Source organism: Loxodonta africana, chromosome 1 (genome assembly GCF_030014295.1).
Source record: "Loxodonta africana isolate mLoxAfr1 chromosome 1, mLoxAfr1.hap2, whole genome shotgun sequence".
NCBI lineage: Eukaryota > Metazoa > Chordata > Mammalia > Proboscidea > Elephantidae > Loxodonta > Loxodonta africana.
Genome location: NC_087342.1, coordinates 41306386 through 41326740, shown reverse-complemented (window position 1 = coordinate 41326740; position 20355 = coordinate 41306386). Strand labels below are relative to the sequence as shown.

Here is a 20355-nt window from a genome sequence, read left to right as displayed (position 1 = left end):
ATTTTAGCCTTGACCATGGTCTCATAGGTAGGTCAGGTTTTCTATGCTGTCTGGCATTTTCTGATGACAGTGGCAATCCATACGTGGAGGCCAATGGGTCCTTTCTTAAATATGGAGGTGTTCAGTTGCATGTCTCTTTTCTCTGGAGCAGAGGATGCTTCAGCCTCTGTAGTCATTTGGTAAGACTGGTCTGCTCATTGGTTGTTTTCTCCTTTAAGCATTGGGGCCTTTCTGGTGACCCTCCACACAAGTAACAGAGGCTTATCAGAAGCAGAAGTGATTTTTTTTTTTTTTTTTTTGGTCCAGATGTCTCATCCCCATAGGGTGTTGCTTTATACATCAGCCTGAGGGTTGTCAGTGACCAAATTGAATGCCCAGGCTATTAGCTATAGCCCACGTCACAATTTCCGTGTGCCTCCCCGCCAAAAAATGGCCCTAATGGCAGCAATTCTCATCATGGCTTGGAGGCAAAAGTTTGCAAAGTATACATTAATACATCATTGCCATTAATATATACAATAAGGGTTTTTAGGGACCCAAAAGAGACTTATTCATAGGCTTGGGAAAGGGTCTCGATGATAGTGACCTCACACCCAGAAATTTTCCTCATTTTGGTGCCACAGATTATAGTCACCTGTGCAATAGTATCTAAAAACCCAAGATATACAATTCTTTTCATTTCCTCATTAAATTTTAATTGTAACATAAAGCCTTTGGTCCTCCTTGGTGACAAAGGGACCTAGGCTTAATTCTCATCTTAATTATTTCTGAAAGGCAGAAGGTCTGGACAGAGTTGGCAGAGCCCTCAGTCATTTACACCTCCACCACATCAAGTGTAAGCCTGAGTTCAGCCTAGTCTCCTGGTAACCTGGAGGAGTGCCCTCCTCTTTTAGTTTCCCCCCTTAATATTGCAGCTGTGATTACTTTGCTGCTCAGTTATCTTGGCAGGGGCAATTATCAGAGAATTCCAGAGAGGACCTCTTAAGTCTTTTCAAGGCTGCTCAACACAAGCTGTCTTGAAGGGCTTTTTACTGCTTTTTTTCCCTGCTGTTCTAGCTCTTGCTTTGAGCTAGGTATTAAAGGTTATTGTCAGCACCAGGGACCTACTTAGCCCCTCCATCTATCTCTGGTCTCCTCGTTGGAAGGATTTGAGCAATGGCTATGGGATTGCTCCACTAGTCATTGAATCTCGCGTTTTTACAAACCTGCACGCAAGCATTTTCAGTTGCTCATCCCATTGGCAGACATGGCTGCTCAATATGTCAGTCGTGGCCACACACAACTGCCACACATCTCTTTCTAACTGTAACTCTGCAGCTCTTATACATGCTTCAACAGCTGCCTGGGCTTTGGTGGCCCGCTAAACAGCCCAGAGCAGCAGCCATTTCACAGCCACTACTGCTCTTCTAGCTTTTTTTCCACACTTATGAAGGCATGTGTCTGCCCACAACTGGGCCATACTGCTTGGCATTTTTAGGGTGTCCCGGTACTCATATGGCAGTCAACAGAGAATAGCATAGGGCCAGACCTCCTCACATGGAGGTCACTGGCCAACCTGGTATTTCTCCCACAGAGATATCACCGACACTCGTCATTTCCTCAGTAGTCTGGTTGGCTCGCCAATTGTGCAGGCACAGACCAGTAGAGTTAAATTTGCCTCTAAAGATGGAGGGTGGTGAGAGACTGAAGAGGCGGGCAAATCTAGTGTGGCTGCGGAGGAGTTTATTAGGGAGACTTACATACAAGTCAGTCGTGGCTGGACACAGAAACAAAGCAGATCTCCACACCCAACAGTGGAGGCAGAGGTTGTATTGTGGTGGTGGACGATAGTAGCTACGTACCAGGGACTCACATAAGGATGACTAGCAAACTGTACTGAAGTTGCTGACTACATGAGGGTGCTTGTGTTCAGCCTCACAAAGACTGTTTCCCCTTCAACTTCACTAAGTGCAAATGATAGAACCTTGCAGACGTAACACATGACTAGCTGATGGAATGGCTTGGAGGACACTTAGGCAACTCTGAGGAATTCCCAGAAATAAGTAGGGGACACGCTGGGAGCTGCTGACTGTTTGATGGGGTGGTGTGGTGTAAAGGATAATCTCACAGACTTTGTTTAAAAGGCATTAAAAAATAAAGTGAAGATCAACAAATGTTGCTTTCAAAAACTGAATATCCAAAAGAAGAAACATGAGCCTCTACAACACATGCAAAAATTGATTCAAGATGGATCATGAGCCTAAATGTAAAAGCTAAAACTATAAAAGTTCTACAAAGAAAGAAAGAATATCTTCATGACTTTTGGGTACATAAAGATTTCTTAGAGAGGACACAGAGCACTAGCCATAAAAATAAATAAATTGGTCTTCATTGAAGTGTGAAAACTTTTGCTTTTTAAAAGACATCTTTAGGAAAGTGAAAAGACAAACCACAGACTAAGAAAATATTTATAATACATATATTTGCATTGGACTTGTATTCAGAATATGTAAAGAACCATTGCAACAAGACATCCCAATTGAAAAATGGGCAAAAAGTATGAAAGAATACTTCACAAAAAAGATACATAAACAGCAAAAAAACAAAAAAATTAAAAAAATTATGAAACATGCATAGTGAAATGCAAAATAAAATCACAATGAGATGCTACTATATACCCACTATCAGTACAAGTTGCCATTGGGTTGATCCTTACTCATGGTGACCCCATGTTTTTCAGAGTAGAGCTACTCCATAGAGTTTTCAGGGCCTTTTTGTTTTGTTTTGTTTTAATGTTTGATTTCTTTTTCTGGAAGTAGATTGCCCGACCTTTCTTCCAAAGAGCCTCTGCATGGATTTGAACCTCCATTCTTTCGGTCAGTGGCTGAGCACTTAAACATTTGTGCCACCTAGGGACGTATTACCCCCATGTGTCTGTCAGTTTGTCATACTGTGGGGGCTTGTGTGTTGCTGTGATGCTGGAAGCTATGCCACTGGCATTCAGATACCAGCAGGGTAACCCATGGAGGACAGGTTTCAGCTGAGCTTCCAGACTAAGACGGACTAGGAAGAAGGATCCGGCAGTCTACTTCTGAAAAGCATTAGCCAGTAAAAATCTTATGAATAGCAGCGGAACATCATCTGATATAGTGCTGGAAGATAAGCCCCCCAGGTTGGAAGGAACTCAAAAGATGACTGGGGAAGAGCTGCCTCCTCAAAGTAGAGTCAACCTTAATGATGTGATGCAGTAAAGCTTTCAGGACCTTCATTTGCTGATGTGGCATGACTCAAAATGAGAAGAAACAGCTGCAAACATCCATTAATAATTGGAACCTGGAATGTACAAAGTATGAATCTAGGAAAATCATCAAAAATGAAATGGAACACATAAACATGGATATCCTAGGCATTAGTGAGCTGAAATGGACTGGTATTGGCCATTTTGAATGGGACAATCATATAGTCTACTATGCTGGGAATGACAACTCGAAGAGGAATGGTGTTGTATTCACTGTCAAAAAGAACGTTTCAAGATCTATCCTAAAGTACAATGCTGTCAGTGATAGGATAATATCCATATGCCTACAAGGAAGACCAGTTAATACGACTATTATTCAAATTTATGCACCAACCATTAGGGCCAAAGATGAAGAAATAGAAGATTTTTATCAGCTGCTACAGTCTGAAATTGATCAAACATGCAATCAAGATAATTTGATAATTACTGGCGATTGGACTGGGAAAATTGGAAACAAAGGAAGGATCAGTAGTTGGAAGATATGGCCTTGGTGACAGAAACAATGCCAGAGATCAAATGACAGAATTTTGCAAGATCAACCACTTCTTCATTGCAAATACCTTCTTTCACCAACATAAACGGTGACTATACACATGGACCTCACCAGATGGAACACACTGAAATCAAATTGACTACATCTGTGGAAAGAGACGATGGAAAAGCTCAATATCATCAGTCGGAACAAGGCCAGAAGCGGACTGTAAAACAGACCATCAATTGCTCATATGCAAGTCCAAGGTGAAACTGAAGAAAATCAGAGCAAGTCCACGAGAGCCAAAATATGACCTTGAGCATATCCCACCTGAATTCAGAGACCATCTCAAGAATAGATCTGATGCATTGAACACTAGTGACCGCAGACCAGACGAGCTGTGGCATGACATCAAGGACATCATCTATGAAGAAAGCAAGAGGTCACTGAAAAGACAGGAAAGAAAGAAAAGACCAAGATGGATGTCAGAGGAGACTCTGAAACTTGCTCTTGAGCGTCGAGCAGCTAAAGCAAAAGGAAGAATTGATGAAGTAAAAGAACTGAACAAACAATTTCAAAGGGCCTCTCCAGAAGACAAAGTAAAGTATTATAATGACATGTGCAAAGAGCTGGAGATGGAAAACCAAAAGGGCAGAACACACTCGGCGTTTCTCAAGCTGAAAGAACTGAAGAAAAGATTCAAGCCTCAAGTAGCAATAGTGAAGGATTCCATGGGGAAAATATTAAATGATGCAGGAAGCATCAAAAGAAGATGGAGGGAATACACAGTCATTATACCAAAAAGAATTATTCGATATTCAACCATTTGAAGAGGTGGCATATGATCAGGAACCGATGGTACTGAAGGAAGAAGTCCGAGCTGCTCTGAAGGCATTGGCGAAAAACAAGGCTCCAGGAATTGATGCAATATCAACTGAGATGTTTCAACAAACAGATGCAGTGCTGGAGGTGCTCACTCGTCTATGCCAAGAAATATGGAAGACAGCTTTCTGGCCAACTGACTGGAAGAAATCCATATTTATGCCTATTCCCAAGAAAGGTGATCCAACTGAATGTGGAAATTATAGGCCAATATCAGTAACATCACACGCAAGCAAAATTTTGCTGAAGATCATTCAAAAATGGCTGCAGCAGTATATCAACAGGGAACTGCCAGAAATTCAGGCCGGTTTCAGAAGAGGTTGTGGAACCAGGGATATCATTGCTGATGTCAGATGGATCCTAGCTGAAAGCAGAGAATACCAGAAGGATGTTTACCTGTGTTTTATTGACTATGCAAAGGCATTCGACTATGTGGATCATAACACACTATGGATAACACTGCAAAGAATGGGAATTCCAGAACAGTTAATTGTGCTCATGAGGAACCTTTACATAGATCAAGAGGCACTTGTTTGGACAGAACAAGGGGAGATTGATCGGTTTAAAGTCAGGAAAAGTGTGCATCGGGGTTGTATTCTTTCGCCATACCTATTTCATCTGTATGCTGAACAAATAATCCGAGAAGCTGGACTATATGAAGAAGAACAGGGCATCAGGATTGGAGGAAGACTAATTAACAACCTGCGTTATGCAGATGACACAACCTTGCTTGCTGAAAGTGAAGAGGACTTGAAGCACTTACTAATGAAGATCAAAGACCACAGCCTTCAGTATGGATTACACCTCAAAATAAAGAAAACAAAAATCCTCACAACTGGACCAATGAGCAACATCAGGATAAATGGAGAAAAGATTGAAGTTGTCAAGGATTTCGTTTTACTTGGATCCACAATCAACAGCCATGGAAGCAGCAGTCAAGAAATCAAAGGACGCATTGCATTGGGCAAATCTGCTGCAAAGGACCTCTTCAACGTGTTGAAGAGCAAAGATGTCACCCTGAAGACTAAGATGCGCCTGACCCAAGCCATGATATTTTCAATCACATCATATGCATGTGAAAGCTGGACAATGAATAAGGAAGACCAAAGAAGAGCTGATGCCTTTGAATTGTGGTGTTGTCAAAGAATATTGAATATACCATGGACTGCCAAAAGAATGAACAAATCTGTCTTGGAAGAAGTGTGGCCAGAATGCTTCTTAGAGGCAAGGATGGAGAGACTGTGTCTTACATACTTTGGACATGTCGTCAGGAGGGATCAGTCTCTGGAGAAGGACATCATGCTTGGCAGAGAACAGGGTCAGCGGAAGAGAGGAAGACCCTCAACGAGGTGGATTGACACAGTGGCTGCAACAATGAGCTCGAGCATAACAACGATTGTAAGGATGGGTCAGGACTGGGCAGTGTTTCGTTCTCTTGTGCATAGGGTCGCTATGAGTGAGAACCTACTCGATGGCACCTAATAACAACGACAACAAGGGACATATACCAACTAGAATGACTGAAAGTAAAAAGACTAGCAATATTAAATATTCGTGGACATAATGAGCAACCAGAACTGTCATGCATTGCTGGGAATGAGTGAATGAATGAGTACATGAATGGTTTTTTTCTCATACAATGGAATTCTTTTCAGTAGAAAAGGAATAAACTACCAATACATACAACAAAACAGGTAAATTGTAGAAATATCGTGCCAAAAGAAACCAGACACAAAAGAATATACATGTATGATGATTCCAATTATGTGCAATTCTAGAACAGGCAAAACTCTAATGATAGAAGCTGTATCAGTGGTTACTTGGAGTAGGGGTTACAGGAGTGTTGATGGTGAAGGAGTATGAATGATTTTTGGAGGGCGATGGAAATAGGACATACATTGAGGAGATGCTTACACAGGTGTATAGGTTTATCAAAATTTATCAGACTGTACCTTTAAAATGAGTGCATTTTATCTACATAAATCCTATCTCAATGAGGTTAATTCAAAAAATATGAGATATCACTTCACACCACCTAAAATAACAAAAATTAAAAAAGCTGACAATATGTGAAAAGTTGGATAGGATGTAGAACAACTGGAAGTGTCATACATTGCTGGTGGAAGTGTAAAATGATACAAATACTTTGGAAAACTTTTTGGTTGTTTCCTATTCAAATTAAACATATACCCACCCTATGACCCAGAAATCGCGTGTCCAGGTATTTGCCCAAGGGAAAGGGGAAATTGGCTACAAAAAGACTTAACCATTGTTAATATTTGGTATAGCAATCTTACTTATTTTCCTAGCTATATATGTCTCTGTAGAGGTCCCGGCATGGCACAAATGGTTTTCGCTAAAGGTCGGCAGTTCAAATCCACCAGCTGCTCCTTGGAAGCATATGGGGCAGTTCTACTCTCTCCTACAGGATTGCTGTGAGTCAGAATTGCCTCAATGACAGTGGGTTTACCAACCTAAATGTTGGCAGCTTGAACTCACCCAGCAGCACTGTGGAAGAAAGACCTCATCTGCTTCTGTAAAGATTATAGCCAAGAAAACCCTATGGAGTAGTTCTACTCTGTGACACATTGGGTTGCCATGCATTAGCGACTACTCGACAGCAGTGAGTTTGGGTTTGTTTTTTTAAAATATGTATCTGTATTATCTTTCACCTATGAGTCGGAACCACCTTGATGGCACCTGATAACAACAACAAATAAATGTTGATACTGCATCTTACTTTAATCAAATTTGGGTCCTACTGCATATACTAGTCCATAATCTGCTCTTTTCCCCCTAGCTAGAACATGGACTTTTCCCCATTTTGTTAAATATTCTACAGGCGACTTAATGGAAGCGTATTATTCTTTCTTATGGAAACACCATTATCTATTTAACCAACTATCGTACTTAGTTTCTATTTCAGCATTTTAAATATAACTACATAATTGATATATTCAAAGATAAGTTTTTGTGTACAACTATTTCTTCAGCTTTCTTAAAATTCTTAGAAATGGAATCGTGTCGTCCAAGAGAACAGCCAAATTGCCTCCCAGAAAGGTCAGAGCAACGTGCACTCTGACCAGAAGTGTCTGAGAGTGCCCATCACCTGACACTCTCCCAGCCTTCATTTACACCTTTAGTTTACCGGCTGCTCTGGTCCTTTTGCAGCAAAATATTTCAATACTTTTGAAGGTATAGAAGAAAACCTAACAACAGTTATGAACCATTACATAACCGCCCAATTTCTTTCCTACCTAAAAATACGCTTTTTACTTTAATAGGAAAAAGCACATCCCTGAAAGTGTGTGCAGGTTTCACCCTCTTCTGTCGGCCCTCAGTGCGTCCCTATGGCAGTGTTTCCGTGTGGAAAATTTCTCTCTGAACCTCACCCTCATGGAGAAAGCAGGGCAACATTTTGTGGAAAGAGCACGACTTGGGCTTTGCACTCCTGTAATTTCATGCCTTGTTACGATCATCAGCTTATTCTAGCTTTTGAAACTCACTTCCAATTTAGAAAAGTATTCCCGAGAATGTAAATATAAATATGCTCCTCTGTTTCCCCAAACTGGAAAATGATGATTCATGCTGTAGAATGGTATTTTTAAAAATTCGGCATAGATACCCAATTGTTTAGAAGAGATATTCACAACAGCAGCATGAATTTTACTTTGTAGCAAACATATCAGGTTTTCTTTTGTTCTTCCAGTTTTAGATATAAAGAATTAATGGGTGGGAGATACAAATACAGAATGGTGTGTTGGAATTAGAAGTATAAAAGCATGAACTTTTACGATTATTTAAAAATGATATTTCCTAGGGGTTTTTTTTCTTCCACTGAAAGGCCTAGAATCGATGACAGCCCAGTAGTAAAGAACACTCCCAGTGCCCACGTCTTAATGTCTGAATACCATTCTCCTCTAAAAGGAACCAGAGCTCCTCAGAGAAATGGTAGGCTCCAGAATTAGGGCCGGAAAAATATAAAATGGGCTTTGAACATCTTGTTATGCCACAAAGTAAGGAAATATTTTAAAAAAGTAATAGTGATATGTCAAAAGTATACAGGATCTAGCTTGAAGGTGCTCCCACCGGCGAAACCTAGGATAAGTTGAGCATCCAAAAGAATGAAGTAGGGAGTGTAAAAAAGAATCCGTAAGTTCGTACTGACACTAAAGAGGGGGACAAGGATAGGGATGAGAGTCCTTCCTAATAGAAGAATAGTAATTAGTAAATGCAGAAAAATGATAGAATTAAGACGTCACCGTTCAATAATCACTGTGGTGATAATTCAAGCACTAAAAACACGGGATGAAGGATTGTTGTAGAACAGGATATCCACAGATTACTTGCTAATTACAAATAGAAACCCACTGCTGTTGAGTGGATTCCTATTCATAGCAACCCTATAGGACAGAGTAGAACTGCCCCATAGAGTTTCCAAGGAGTGCCTGGTGGATTTGAACTGCTGACCTTTTGGTTAACAGCGGTAGCACTTAACCACTACGTCACCAGGGTTTCCAATTACAAAGAGAAGAAGGGTAAATTTACTGTGGAGAAATCTGTCTGGCACCACGTTACTTGGGTCATCGAGCTTAACATCACCAATAATGAGACAGACTGATATCATGTGCATGTGTGTAAAATTCTGGGAAAGACACAAAATCACTTACGTCATTTTTCATGCCTAGATATTTGACTTGATTCCCAACATGAAGAAAAAATCAGGCAATTCAAATGGAAAGACATTTTATGAAGGAGTTGGTCTGGACTCAGAAAAAAAAAAAATCAGTGTCATAAAGGCTATAACACACAGAGAGACAGGTGACTCTTCTCTGAACAAAGGATCTAAAAAGACATGACAACTAAATGCAGTGCGTGGTTTGTGATTGGATCCTGTCACGTGAGAGCGAGTGTTCTTAGGAGACTTATGCTAACGTGTTTAGGGGCAATGTGTCCTGCATGACATCTGCAACTTACTCTCAGAAAAGGGAAAGACAGAATAAGGAAAACGTTAACATTTGGTGAGACTAGGTGGAAGATTAGGGATGTTCATTGTGCTATTCTTGCAAATTCTCTGCAGATTTGAAGTTTCTCAAGATAAAAGTTGAGGAAGTGTTATGGATTGAATTGTGTTCCCCAAAGATATTTATTGTAAATCCTAACCTTCTTGCCTGTGGTTATAATACTGTTCAGAAAAGAGTCGGAATTGATTCCACAACAACGGGTCTGGTTTTGTCTTTGTTATGTTAATGACAAGTGTGGAATGCGTCTTGAGTTGATCTCTTTTGAGATATAAAAGAGACTATACAAGCAATCGAGCCTGCGGAGATGGGGGAAGATTGATGGCAAGCCACATGGAGATCTCCAAGGAACTAGGAAACAAGCTAAAAAGACAAGGACCTTCCTTCAGAGCAGACAGAGAGAAAGCCTACTAGAGCCAGTGGAACCTGACCTTACTAATGCCACTAAATTTCCATTAGTCCTTAAACTAGCCCAAATCAGATTTGGCCTGCCCCGCATGCACAAAAGGGTCAGCTGTGACTGCTAATTGACCTCAACAGAGGACTCAGCAACAGGAGGAATGAATCAGAAGGAAATCATCACTTGGACTGTATTTCGAAGGGAGCAGCCTGACAAGAATCATGTCACCTTCTGTTTCTTGGCCACCTTTTTCCACCTTTTTCTCTCACCAGAACACCTGCTCAGCCACCATCTTGTTGCCCAAATCACAAATAAGCCCTGCCTAAATTTTTTTTTTTTTTAAACCCATAGCTCGGAAACCCTGGTGGTGTAGTGGTTAAGTGCTATGGCTGCTAACTAAAAGGTCAGCAGTTCAAATCCGCCAGGCTTTCCTTGGAAACTCTATGGAGCAGTTCTATTCTGTCCCATAGGGTTACTATGAGTCGGGATCGACTCGATGGCTCTGGGTTGGGGTTTACCCATAGCTTGAGGAGCTGCGTCTACGGAACTTCCTCCGGGCTCCTTGCTCTGCGCATTGTAATAAAATTACTTTCTCAAAGACTGGTGTCCAGATAACTGGCAAGTCTGACCTTTCTGGACAAGGACCCACTCCCTGGATTTGGTAACACCAGCACACTGAATTTGAAATTTTAGCTTCCTAAACTGTGAGAAAATAAATTTCTCTTTGTTAAAACCATCCACTTGTGGCATTTCTGCTATAGCAGCACTAGATAACTAAGACTGGGGAAGGGGGCAGAAAAAACTTTAACAAAAATGACATGAAAGTCATATATGAGCTTTGGAAATTTATTTATGAATTTATTTATGAGTAGCAGTTGCATAATGAACTTTGTTTCCACTGAACGACACACATTTTCCAAACAATACATTTACTCAGTGGCATATGTTTTCATTTTACAAGAATTAATGGAAGGATATAATTAGATGAACCATTTGTGCAACCATTACAGAAGCAATAACCATTAAACAGATGCAATAAACTAAAACATGTAATATTTCTGAAAGAGGTCAATTTTTATATGATCCCATTCATATTTTACCTATTTTTTAACACTCTCTTTAACTTTTATTATACAAAATTAACTTCCAATTGGAAAATTTAAGGGTCTAATATCAAACTGGGTGGTAAGTCTGGACATTTTGTAACATTACTATCTTCGTAGCTCCAAGTATTCTATCTCCAAGCAGAATAAGTCTAATGGGCTTGTGAAAAACTGAGCTCCTGACCTTTTCCCCAAAATTTGCTTCCACCAAGGCCTTCTCCACCTCAGTTAATGTCAGCTTCGTCCTTGAAGTGTCCAGGAAAGCATTTCTGAAGTCATCCTTCTCTCCCTTCTTTCTTTCACACCTCATACCCAGTCCACCACGAATCCTATTGGCTTTAAATGTAATGAGGAATTCTGATGAGATTCTGGAAGGGAAAAAGGTTATTAGGTAAAAAGTAATAAAATCTGAACAAAGTATCAGGTTCATTAATTGTGACAAGCATGCCATTACAAATGTAAGATGTTAAAAATAGGGAAAACTGGTGCCGGGTATTTGGGAACTTTCTGTACTAATTTTGCACCTTTTCTGTAAATCTAAAACTACTCTAAAATAACAAGTTTTTTTTTTTTTTTTTTAAAGAAAACAAAGGAGCAGTCTGTTAGTCTCTGGTTCGCTTGGGCCTGGGGTTGGGGGAGCAGATTTGTCATCTTATCGGTAGTTTTTCACAATTTAATTGCACCAGGAACAACTGGTAACCTCAAATCAGTTCAGCCTTTCCATAATTTTGCCAGATAATTTAAACTTATTAGTTGTTTTTCCTGAAGAACAAAGTTCTCTAAGCCTGGAAAAATACCAAAAATTCTGTTTTTTAAGATTTTGCTGTAATTTTTTATATACTACTTAAGGTATTGAAAAATCTGTTTTTACTTTGAATAGAATACATTGCTCTGAATTAAAAATAACTCTTTTTTTAAAGCAAGAGTGCCCCACTAGAGGCTGGGGTTGGTGGTGGGGTGTGCAGGACTGGCAAAGGCTCCCAAGAAAGGAGCTTGAGAGTTGTAGGATAGTCTGTAGTGAGGGGAGTTTATGAAAATTCATCCCTATTCTTTCCACCTATGTGGATGCTGTACCCACTGGAGCTATCAGCAGTCAGCAGGTGCCTTTCAGGATTGCAAAAGCTAAAACATAAGTTGTCTAAATGCTTTCGGAAGATCTCTGACAGCCCAACTGGATATGCTCAAAGTGTAAGGTGAGTGAACAAAGTTGACTGTGAAGGCCCCACACCCACAAGGCTGCCAGAGAGGGCAAACTCTTGTCATTCATTTGAAAGGCAGAGGAGGCTGGGCTTGAGACCGCCAAAGACAAACCCAGCTTTGTAATTCTGATATGACTGTCACCTGGGTGAGAGGGAAAGGTGAAGTGGTATTTCATCCTGTCCCCAGCTCATCCTCTCCTTACCTGACCTCTGAAATGGAGCCATTGGCCTTGAAAAGCCAAGTGTCTAAAATTAATGTTCTTCTTCATCTGACTAAGAAGGAACAGCTGAGCAATATGAGCTCAAGGACCATATTAGTTTAAACAGGGGCTGAAAGTGGCATTTGAGACAGAGGATACTTCCTTTCACAGTGGGACATGTCTGCTGACAGTAAAGGCTTTCACCAGAGAATTCCACAGTCAGTTTGAATTCTGCAAGGTTTCCTTTTATCTGTGGGACTTACACTCTACACCTGGACTGGCCAAGTGCTATGATGTCATCCTATACAAGGTAATTACCCTTTTTTTTTTTTAAATTGGTACAACCTCTCAAATCTCCTTTTCATCCTCTCCATGTTGCCTTAATAATAAGTTGTACTAACCTTCAGGTAGGGTTTATTTTTGTTATTATATCTTAGATAAAAGCTTTTATTTTAATATGGTAATTTTCATGTGGCTTCCTGATTAAATTTGAGCACCATCTGCATTAAATACTGTATTTTATTCATAGTTTGCCTTAGAGATAGCCATGCATCTGTTTCCTTGTTTTAATAATGATTATTTTGCAGGACAATTTCAAAGATTGCTAATAATGGTCTATAATGTATCTATAGAGCTCTGATTAATAATTTTTAAGTTTGGATTTGTTTGAATATAAGCTCTTTATTTTTTTTTTTTATATGGCTAAGTAGAATTTTGTGGAGCATTACATTTTAAATACTTTGGAATGCAAGAGTATTCTTGTATTATATGAGTTAAGGCAATGAAAGCGTTCTGGAGATCATCACAGATGATTTTTAAGCTGAGAAACAGCAGTAAGAAGTAATTTTTAGAAGTTCTCCAGCAGGGGGCCTCAGGATTCAGCCGTAAGAACACAGCATGTATCCTAATCTCAGTCTCTCCCTCCCCATCTCCCTCTTTCTCCCTTTCCCTGTGGGATCTAATGACGTGTTGATGCATGCACAAATGTCTCTAGCCAAAGAGCAGTGTCATGTGCTATGTGTATTATTTAATTTGTGAGAGAAGTATTTCAAGGAAAACCCAGGACTCTGAACCCCGTAGCCTTTAATGAAAATGCCTAGAAGTATCTGGGTACCTTCTCAATGTGAGAAGTCTGTAAGGAAACAAATTTCTTTCTTAAAATACACACCAACTGTTTTAAAGTATAGGCAGAGAAGAGTTCTGGAGATGGCATCATTTGGTGGAGATGATTCCCAGGAGGGGAAGTGTGAGAAAATCCTTCTGCAGAAAGCCTTCCACCATGGGGCCTGCCAGTGGCACAGAAGGCCATTCACAGCCCCTCTGCAGGACAGGACCGACACCTATGACTCCGAGCAAACTGAAAAAACTGTAGATTCTATATTTAAGCTGGCTACTAGATGTAGATCTTGTTTTAAATAATGAGGACATATTTAGTCACTGAATGAAACTCAAGCTTGCTTCTTGCTGTTTGCTTTTGTAGAGAAATGTGAAAAACAAACAAAAAATGTTTTCCTTTCTAAGTTCCAGCGTTTGAAACTGGACATTAATATTAGTATCTCTCTTCCTAATTTTAGGTTCTCTCTCCAGCTTAAATAGAAGAGACTTCGAAATTCATATTGGTAATTTTCCGAAAGAGTCAAGTATTAAATAAGTGACCAGTACTTTCTTTGTTTCCCTTCTTGACAGCCTACAAAATGGGGCACTGAAAAGTCATGATTGCATCATGATTTACAGATCGGAGTCTGAGGCAGACGGAAACCACACTCCAGACAGTACCCTAACCGAGCTGCCCACCACTGTGCTAACGGTCAACAGGCTGGAGGAAATCAACACCTGCTACAGCAGCGCCCGGCTGGGGGAAATGGCCTTTTTTCAGTGTATGGAAAAGGTAGAGAAAGTGAAACGTTATTTGGAAGAAAATTCTTATGAACAGGATTCAAGGTCCGGAAAGGATGAGGTAACTATCTGCTGATTTTGTCCCCTAAGAAGTGTTAGTTCTACACTGTCTTTTCTGATATCTTGCAGCCATTTATTAGGCCCTTTTCAAATTCTGTCTTGTCACTCGTGTCTGGAATTAAGGAAAGTTTACGAATAGAATTTCCATTGTGTTTCCCTGGAAGTAATTTGTGTAAACTGTCCATTTGAGCTTTGGTCAGTAGTTAAGAGGGTTGTCAGGGTCCATCTCTACCTGCAGCCTACTCCATGTTGTGTTTTCTGGTTCAGAACATACGAAAGCAAACTTTTGGTAACACGCATTTAAGAAGAATCACTTAAAGTGATGGATTTGGGCTTGACATTCAGAGTACTGTGAGGGGCACAACTTTGCTGCTGAAGAAGCTTCTAATTTCTGCAAGATCGTGAGTTCATGGAAGGCAGGTGGCAGGGCTGCTGACTGGGCAGCTGTGCTCAGACAAGGGGCGAGCGTGCTATACAAGGCTGTGCTGCGTGAACCCCACATCCTCATGTGTGTGGAGCATGGGCCTGAGTACATTCCAGTGGCCTGAACTTTGCCAAGTTACTAACCTCAGCCTTGGTGGCCTTGTTTGAGTAGTGGGATTATAGTAGCCCCTATCTCACAGTGTTGGTGTGCACAATAAGTGTGATGAAGTGTATAAAGCAGCACCATAAGTGTCACCATAGTAACCATTCAGTAAGTGCTAGCCCTCATCATCACTATCACCGATCCCTCCCCTGCCTTGGCTTAGTCCATTCTCACTTATCAATCCACACGTATGAAGTTCCTTGCTCAGCGGAGGCCTCACAGCCTTTCGTCCGAGCCTTCATTCTAGCACATGCCATCGTTCTGAATGTGTTTACACCTTTCCTTAGTCATCTAGTGCTGCTATAACAGAAAGTGGATGGCTTTAACAAAGAGAAATTTATTTTCTCACAGCATGTTAGACTACAAGTCCCAATTCAGGGTGTCAGCTCCAGGGGAAGGTTTTCTCTCTCTGTTGGCTCTGGAAGAAGGTCCTTCTCGTCAGTCTTCCCCCGGACTGGAAGCTTTCCTTGCAGGAACCGCAGGTCCAAAGAATGTACTCTGCTGCCGGTGCTTCTTTCTTGGTGGTATGAGGTCCCCAACTCTCTGCTTGCTTCCCTCTTTTACCTTTAGAGATAAAAGGTGGTACAGGCCACACCCCTGGGAGACTCCCTTTACACTGGATCAGGGATGTGACCTGGTAAGGGTGTTACATCCCACCTTAACCCTTTTTAACCACAGGAAGAGATTATGATTTATATAACACACAGGAAGATCACAAAATGGAGGACAATCACAGATGGCCTAACCAAGTTGACACATATTTTTGGGGGACACAATTCAATCCATTACATCTTTCCCAGAAGAATGCTCCTCCAGGCCAGGCCCCTGTTACTCACCATGCATCCATGAAACACCAATGACGTTTATTGGATGGATAGATCTCTTTAAGTGACTGAAAAGATCTATCAAGCTCTAGTTAACAGAAGAGAGGACAGACCCTGGGTAGTGCAAATGGTTAACAGCTCAACTACTAGCAGAAAGATCGGAGGTTTAAACCTACCCAGAGGTGCCTCAGAAGACAGCCTGGTGATCTGCTTCTGAAAAGTCACAGCCTTGAAAACACTGTGGAGTAGCTCTACTCCGCACACGTGGGATTGCCATGAGTCGGTGTAGCAAACACACAGACAAGGCACGTGACTGAGGAAGCTCAAACAAACCTAGACAGCAAAAAGCTGGACACAGAAGACTGACTTACATGTATGAACATGTCTGTCTTGTGGACTTTGAGAATTTTATATAAAAAAATAAGCTAATAGTGAATTATGTCTGTGCCATTGTGAACATAAAGAGGCATTACCCTTTGGCACTGGTTTCTAAAATGGCCTGGCCTGAAGTCCCAAGGTCCCACTGGAGCTGTATGCTTCCCTGTGAGTTCGTGATAGTCATTATCAAACAATAAAGATAATTATAAGAATGGTAACACGAAAAGTCAGCTGCCTGGTAAAATGGTACCCTGCACCCAGGACTTTGGTTAACCCTTCATAAGGCTTTGGACAGTGTTAGAATAATAAAGAGTGGTGCTTAGACCTCCACTCTAAAAGCCAGGAAACTCTCATGAGATAAGATTTACCATAGAAAATTACCAAACCTTGATGCTAATTACTGTGCTTTTAGTTTATGCTCCGGTACAGGCTTTGTAGCTTTTCACATGATAAACCAGGAATTCAATGTCTCACTATTTGGGACAAACATTGTTTTAAGCACCCTCTCATAGTCTGGATTAGTTTCAACCTCAACTTAAATGAAAGGAAAAATTAAGTGACTTTTATTAAAAATGACAGTGTCTAAAAAAATCCATATTGAAGGAAAAAACACCTCTGGGCTAGTATGGTGTTTAGGCCCTAAGCTCACACACACAGGAGGCCCCCAGCCAGCCTGGTCTGTGCTTGTCACCCCAGCACGAATGTTCGGGTTGGCCCCTTTCACTCCCCAAATGGCCAGATTTATATGGTAACTTACACAGCTGCTCTATTAAAACCGCGTCCTGCTCTGGTGTCAAGATTGCCTCTCAGAGAACGAAACCAAAGGATGTGGAAGACTTTTAAGAGGGTGAGCATTTGGAAACAAATCCAGCAGTTGCAGTGGGGAACCGCTCCATTTCCCAAGCAGGGAGGAGGCTCAGCATCCTGGACAGGAGGTCCTAGCCACCTGGAAACCTTAGTCCCACCCAGGAAAGAGATATGGCCTGTCCCCATGTAGATTACGCACACCTAAACCATCATCTTTGCTGGGTTCAGTAGGGACACTGAAGTAGAAAGGGGAAGAAAAACAGACAGGATTATGGATTCCTGTCCTGACTAGAACGATGTTTCTGTTGGAGCCTCCCAAGTAAGTACTTCACTGCAGAGTGGGAAAAGCTACAGAAGGCAGCAGGTGAGACTCTGAGTCTAGAGATCCTCAGAATGAGGAGGAAATGCAGCTGAGGACGCAGGCCACCCCTTCTGGGACCCTCAGGCCCTGTTATTGCAGAGCTTAGGAAGTCAGTTGACAGGGAGCAAGGGGGTGTCTCCACTACTTGTTGCTGAAAACTTCCCTTAAATGTATAAAAACCAGTCTCCCTAATCGCATTCCACTCACGATGACCCCATATGTGCTGCATAGGGTTTTCAGTGGGTGACTTTTGGAAGTAGATTGCCAGGCCTTTCTTCCTAGGCAACTTCGGGTAGACTCAAAGGACCAACATTTTGGTTAGTTGCTGAGTGTGTTAACTGTTTGCACCACCCAGGGGCTCCTCAAATGTATAAATTGTGTAAATTTATATACGCAGCTCTGAACACTAGTGCCAGGGGAAACTGGGATGGACTATGCCCTCCCTCACTCTCCTCCTTAAATGTTGCTGGCTATGTTTGTTTGTTTGGGAAGGTATTTTTTAATTCAGGTTTTAAAAGTTGTAACAATGTTATCCATGCCCACTGTTTAAAGAACTGGTGGTCTGCTTCCAACATCCTCCCTGCCCAGGGACCACCTTTTGGGGGGTACTCAGGTAATTGCACTGGAAATTTGATTTTTAGTTAAATGATGGTCTGTATGCCACAACAGTCAGGAAATCAAATCATGTGTTGCATTGAGCAAATCTGCTGCAAAAGACCTCTTTAAAATTTTAAAACGCAAAGGTGTCACTTTGAAGACTAAGGTGTGCTTGACCCAAGCTATGGTGTTTTCAATCGCCTCATATGCATGCGAAAGCTGGACAATGAATAAGGAGGACCGAAGAACTGATGCCTTTAAATTATTGTGTTGGCAAAGAATATGAATATACCAGGGTCTGCCAGAAGAATGAACAAGTCGATCTTGGAAGAAATATAACCCGAGTGCTCTCAAAGTTTGTCTCACATACTTAGGGCATGTTATCAGGAGGGATCAGTCCCTGGAGAAGGACATCATGCTTGGTAAAATAGAGGGTCAGCGAAAAAGAGGAAGACCCTCAATGAGATGGATTGACACAGTAGCTGCAACAATGGGCTCAAACATAAACAATTGTGAGGATGGCACAGCACCAGGCAGTGTTTCGTTCTGTTGCACATTGGGTTGCTATGAGTTGGAACTGACTTGACAGCACCTAACAACAGCAACAACATGCCACAGATCACGTGACAGGTAAGACATGCAGGTTACCAGATCCTCCTCTACTGATTTGGATTCTGGCTAAGGGCTGGAATCAGTAATTTTTTAATCTATTTTTAATTTTTTATTTATTGTGCTTTAAGTGAAAGTTTACAAATTAAGTCAGTTTCTCAAACAAAAACTTACATACCTTGCTATGTAGCTATGTATTCCTAGCTGCTTTCCCCCTAATGAGACAGCACACTCCTCCTCTCCACCCTGCATTCCCTGTGTCCATTCAACAACCTCGTGTCCCCATCTGCCTCCTCTTTTTGCATCCAGACAGGAGCTTCCCACATAGTCTCATGTGTCTACTTGAGCTAAGAAGCTCACTCCTCACCAGTACCATTTTCTGTCTTATAGTTCAGTTCAATCCCTGTCTGAAGAGTTGGCTTCGGGAATGGTTCCAGTCTTGGGCTAACAGAGGGTCCAGGGACCATGACCTCCAGGGTCCCTCTAGTCTCAGTCAGACCATTAAGTCTGGTCTTTTTACAAGAATTTGAGGTCTGCATCCCACTGTTTTCCTACTCCATCGGAGATTCTCTGTTGCATTCCTGTCAGGGCAGTCATCGGTGGTTCTTCCAGTCTCAGGTTGGTGTAGTCTCTGGTTTATGTGGCCCTTTCTGTCTCTTGGGCTCATCTTTACCTTGTGTCTTTGGTGTTCTTCATTCTCCTTTGCTCCAGGTGGGATGAGATCAATTGATGCATCTTAAATGGCTGCTTGCTAGCGTTTAAGACCCCAAGCACCACTCACCAAAGCAGGATGCAGAACATTTTCTTAACACATTTTGTTATGCCAACTGACCTAGATGTCCCCTGAAATCATGGTTCCCAGACCCCTGTCCTGGCTACTCTGGTCTTCAAAGTGTTTGATTGTACTCAGAAAACTTCTTTGCTTTTGGTTTAGTCCAGTTGTGCTGACCTCCCCTGTATTGTGTGTCTTTCCCTTCACCTAAAATAGTTTGTCTACTATCTAATTAGTGAATGAATACCCCTCTCCCTTCCACTCCACCCTTGTAACCACAAAGAGTATTTTCTTCTGTGTTTGAACTTTGTCTTGAGTTCTTATAATAATGGTCTCGTACGATATTTGTTCTTATGCAGCTGAGTAATTTCACTCAGCATAATGCCTTCCATATTCCTCCATGTTATGAGATATTTCACAGATTCATCATTGTTCTTAATCGTTGTGTAGTATTCCATTATGTGAATATACCATAATTTATCCATTCGTCCGTTGATGGGCACCTTGGTTGCTTCCATCTTTTTGCTATTGTAAACAGTGCTGCAATGAACATGCGTGTGCATATATCTGTTCATGTGAGGGCTCTTATTTCTCTAGGATATATTCCAAGGGGTGGGATTGCTGGATTGTATGGTACTTCTATTTCTAGCTTTTTTTTAAAAAAAGAAGTGCCAAATCAATTTCCAAAGTGGTTGTACATTCCCACCAGCAGTGTATAAGTGTTCCAGTCTCTCCACAACCTCTCCAACAATTATTACTTTGTGTTTTTTGGATTAATGCCAGGCTTGTTGGGGTGAGATAGTATCTCATTGCAGTTTGAATTTGCATTTCTCCAGTGGCTAATGATCATGAGCATTTCCTCATGTATCTGTTAGCTGCCTGAATGTTATCTTTGGTGAAGTGCCTGTTCA

At 41.3% G+C, this 20355-nt stretch overlaps 1 protein-coding gene across 1 annotated transcript in view; it reads left to right on the top strand.

Moving 5' to 3' along the window:
• The first annotated feature begins 14016 nt into the window (after nucleotides 1-14016).
• MYLK4 (myosin light chain kinase family member 4) overlaps nucleotides 14017-20355 on the top strand; it is a 135307-nt gene continuing 128968 nt past the window's right edge. Inside the window, exon 1 of the mRNA XM_064279812.1 lies at nucleotides 14017-14511. Coding sequence (XP_064135882.1) covers nucleotides 14278-14511 — 234 coding nt within the window. The 5' untranslated portion in view covers nucleotides 14017-14277. The remainder of the gene's footprint in view (nucleotides 14512-20355) is intronic.